At 56.2% G+C, this 3,919-nt stretch overlaps 1 protein-coding gene across 1 annotated transcript in view; it reads left to right on the top strand.

Moving 5' to 3' along the window:
• Positions 1-880, top strand: part of SPDYC (speedy/RINGO cell cycle regulator family member C) — a 2,121-nt gene extending 1,241 nt beyond the window's left edge. Inside the window, exons 4-6 of the mRNA XM_013007446.1 lie at positions 72-243; positions 331-469; positions 816-880. Coding sequence (XP_012862900.1) covers positions 72-243; positions 331-469; positions 816-880 — 376 coding nt within the window. The remainder of the gene's footprint in view (positions 1-71; positions 244-330; positions 470-815) is intronic.
• Positions 881-3,919: the final 3,039 nt, after the last annotated feature.

The following is a 3,919-nucleotide window of genomic DNA, read 5'->3' as shown; positions in this document are numbered from 1 at the left end:
CCTGGCGCTGTGAGATGGGGCAAGGCAGGTGCTCGGGCCTCTGTCCCCTGAACCTACGCCCCTGTCCCCAGGTATCTTGCCAATGACATGGAGGAGGACCTGGAGGACCCAAAGTGTGAGATCTTCCCTTGGGCGCTCAGCGAAGACTGGCGCCCTTGGGTGGGTGACTTCCTGCGCCAGAGGGACAAACTGTGGGCCCGGATGGACTTCCGCGCCGTCGTCAGCCGCCAGTCCTGTGAGGAGGTGAGGGCCGGCATCCGAGGGGGGCGGGGGGCGGGAGAACGCAGCTGGGCCTGCCACCTACTGACCCCCTTCCTCTTTTCCTCCCAGGTCATGGCGAAGGTGCCGACCCACTGGGCCTGGGCTCGGGAGCGGCGTCCCCACCATGGGCGTGCTCAGAGGAGCTGCCCAGAGGCCCGACTCTCCGGGCCTCGGGGTCCTGGACTCTCTCCACCCCAGTGCTCTCTCTGTGGCCAGCCCCCACGCTGCCGCCATTACCACGCCCAATTCTTATCCCAATGCCCCTCTCCAGGCCCTGGGAGGCGCAGATCTGCCACGCAGGCTTGTCTCACTGTGGCCGTAAAACCCAGGAGTCCGGACTTTCTCATGGTCCCACCCACCCCACTGTACCTGATTCCAGACTCCTATAGCTTCCAAAGTGAGTGGGTACAGCAGCCGGGAGGCAGGCAGGGGAGCCAGGATTGGGGGACAGGATGGGGAGGCAGGAGCTCCTATCTGCGTGACCGTGTCCCCCCCACCCAACAGGCTTCCTCTCTGAGCCCTGCTCTCTCCTTCTCCGCCCAACCCTTTCCTAGCTGTGGCTCTTCCCTGGACCCTGACATTCAGCAGGACGAAGCGAGGCCACCTGCTTGTCCACTGACCCTTCTTGCCACTAACTACAGCCCCCTGGCCAGGTCTTTCTGGCCTCAGGCTGGCAGTGCTGCCCACAATCCCCACTCCCTTTTCTCAACCTGCAAGTTGTACTCACTCTGGCCCTAGTCTGCTCAATTACATTTACATCCACAGGACATCAACTGTACGTAGGCACTGGCCTGGCTCCTTGACCCAGGGAAGAGGGGGGGGTGCCTTGGTGGGGATGTGGGCACCACCCCACCCCCTACCCCTGGGCCAGGCCAGTGCTGCAGCCTGGTATCATAGCCTTAGACCTCCGTTTCCCCTCCACCACCACCATCACTCATGGATGCTGAGACCCGCACAGGGCGGGTGGACTCCAGCGAGGAGGACAGCCCGCCAAGAGAGGCCCTGGACCCGATTGAAAACACAGAGACAAAAATGAAACTCAATCCGAAAATGGCTCTGTAGTCAAGCTAGTTGTGCCTACAGGGCCAAGTCTGCGCCGGAAGAAAACTTGGTCCCCACTCCTCCTGCCTGCGATAAAATATAATGTCATAGTATATAATACAACACATCCTTCCCCAAAAAAGACGATGGGGACCCAGAAGAGTGTGTTTTATTCATGGGGAGCCGGGAAGATGTTCCAGTTTGCTCAGGGAGCGGGAGGGATTCTTGAGAAAGCAGTTGAAAAGAATGACTACCACTTGCTCTCCAGAGCCAGGCATAAACTCAACAGTAGAGTAACCTATTGGGACAGGGTAGGACTGCCAACCAGGCATAAACTCAGCAGGGGGGGCAGTCTGTGTCTCCTGCCTCTATTGCCTCACCTGTAACATGGATGTGAAACTAAACAGGGGTCTTGTGAGGTGGGAGTATGGTGAAGGCATCTGGCAGGAACAGGTGCTCAGATGGGGGCTGGGGATGTCTGAGGGGACCACCAGCCAGCTCCCAGGAAGGTGAAGGGGGTGGGGGCGGGCAGGGCTGGGCTGAGGCTGGAACAGAATGCTGAGGGAGGGATTACACACACAAACATACACACCCCACTAGAGGGCAGGAGCCTGGACAAGAATCCCCTTCCTGCTTTTGGAGACGCACGTGAGGGGCCTGGGGAGTGAGGCCATCAGCCAAGACAGGATCAAAAAGCAAGTGTTGGTTCATCACATGCACGTTTTAGATTCTGAATCAAGACGCACCCGATCTACAGAAAATGAAAGTACCGGTTTCTTATGTGTTTCCAGAGAGGCGTGTGTGTGTGTGTGAGAGAGAAAGGTTATGCTCTGGTGGCATAGTGGATTGTGCATTGGGCTACTAACCAGAATGACCAGACACTGGTAGAAAGCAGGCTTTCTGCTCCCATAAAGATTTGTAGCCTCAGGCACCCACAGGGGTGGTTCCTACTTTGTCCTCAAGGATGGCGGTGAGCTGGACATCTCTCTCTATATAATTTATATTGAAATGAAATTCACATGAAACTAACCATTTTGAAGAGGACGATTCATCGGCATTTGGTACGACCCGCAGTGTTCCTCAACCACCATGTTTATCTAGTTCCCAAACATTTTCATCAACCCCAGAACAAAAGCCCACATTCCTCCTTGACCCCTAGGACCAAGAGATTAGATTTCTCAGACTGCCCTGCGATGGCTTGTGGGTGGCTGTGGTGCTGGCTGTGATGCCCCCAGGACTTCCACTACCAAGAAATGTGTCACCCCAGGTGGACAGGTGAAAATCTAGCTCCCAAACTAAGACGAGGAAGGAGGGCCTGGCAACCTATTTCTGAAAAGAGAAAAAAAAAGGCCAATGAAAACCTGAATCGCAGCCGAATACGGTCCTACCAAGTCCTGGAAGTTGAGCCCTGAGGCGGGAGGCGCTCAAAAGATGCCCCTGGAAGCGGTGTATGTTCACCCTGCCTCCAGGAAGGGACCAGTGGCTGGGTGGAGAAAGGCTATCCAGCCTGTAAAGTGAGGGGCAGCAGGAACGAGGAACACCCTGAGAAGATGGATGGACACAGTGTTTGCAGCCCTGGGCTCTACTGTGTGAGGGACCAGGCAGTGCGTCCTATTGCTGTCCAGAGGCTGTGCGCCAGGGAATTGTCTTGGGGTCACCTCACAGTGGGGGTGTCTTTCACATGCATGGAATCCTACAATACTTAGCCTTTGGGGCCTGGCTTTTTAGAGGGGCCCTGGTGGCAGAGTGGCCGCAAGGTCAACAGTTTGAAACCACCAGCGGCTCCTCAGGAGAACAATGGGGGCTTTCTACTCCTGTGGAGACCACAGTCTCAGAAACTTAGAGGGGGCAGTTCCACCCTGCCCTATCAGGCCTCTGTGAGTGGGCATGCACGTGATGGCAGTGAGTTCGAATGTTGAGAGGTTTTTAATTTTCCAGTTCCGTCCATCTCATTGGCTAACAAATGCTCCGCCCACCGCCTACCATTCATCTGCCAATGGACAAATGGTTTGGGAAAGGTGCTAGGGGAACTCGGGTGGAGCCCAAGGTGGGCTGGCCAGCGTTGTTTTTATCTCTGGATCTTCCTCAGTCCCTCCCCCCTGCCTACCCTCACCCCCAAACTCTGATTCAGGAACAAGGAACTCTGCAGTTCCCCCAAGTGGGTGTTGCTCCCCAAGGCTCTGGACCTCCACTGGTGTGGTTTTTTCTGCTTGGAATGCACCCAGCATTTCCTTGCTAGGTTAACCCCTACTTGTCCATCAACTCAACTTTCTTAATCCCCTAAACTAAGCCTGACGAGCCCCCTCCCTCGTCTGCCCGGGGTGGGCCTTAGTCACTGGTCTGGGTAGGACAAACACCTGCCAGGCAGAAGGGCTGGGTCAAGGTTGGTTGCAGGCACAGCATGCGGGCTGCCCCAGCTCTGACTCATCAGGTGAGGCCCTTGGGCAAGGCGCACCTCCCTGGGCCAGTTTTCCTGGCCTGTAAACTGAGGGTGAGTAGGGGGTCAGATCAGCCATTCTTCACACTTTTGGGGTCGTGAACCCCATAAGCCCAGGAAAATGCTGGGTGCATGTCCTATGAGGCTTGGAGGACCTGCTGTGAAAAGTCCCGAGAGAAG

This window comes from Echinops telfairi, unplaced genomic scaffold (genome assembly GCF_000313985.2).
Source record: "Echinops telfairi isolate 266 unplaced genomic scaffold, ASM31398v2 ScPeMD7_7417;HRSCAF=8455, whole genome shotgun sequence".
Classification (NCBI taxonomy): Eukaryota; Metazoa; Chordata; class Mammalia; order Afrosoricida; family Tenrecidae; genus Echinops; species Echinops telfairi.
Note: the sequence above shows the minus strand (reverse complement) of the source record. Positions and strands in the feature narration are given on the sequence as shown.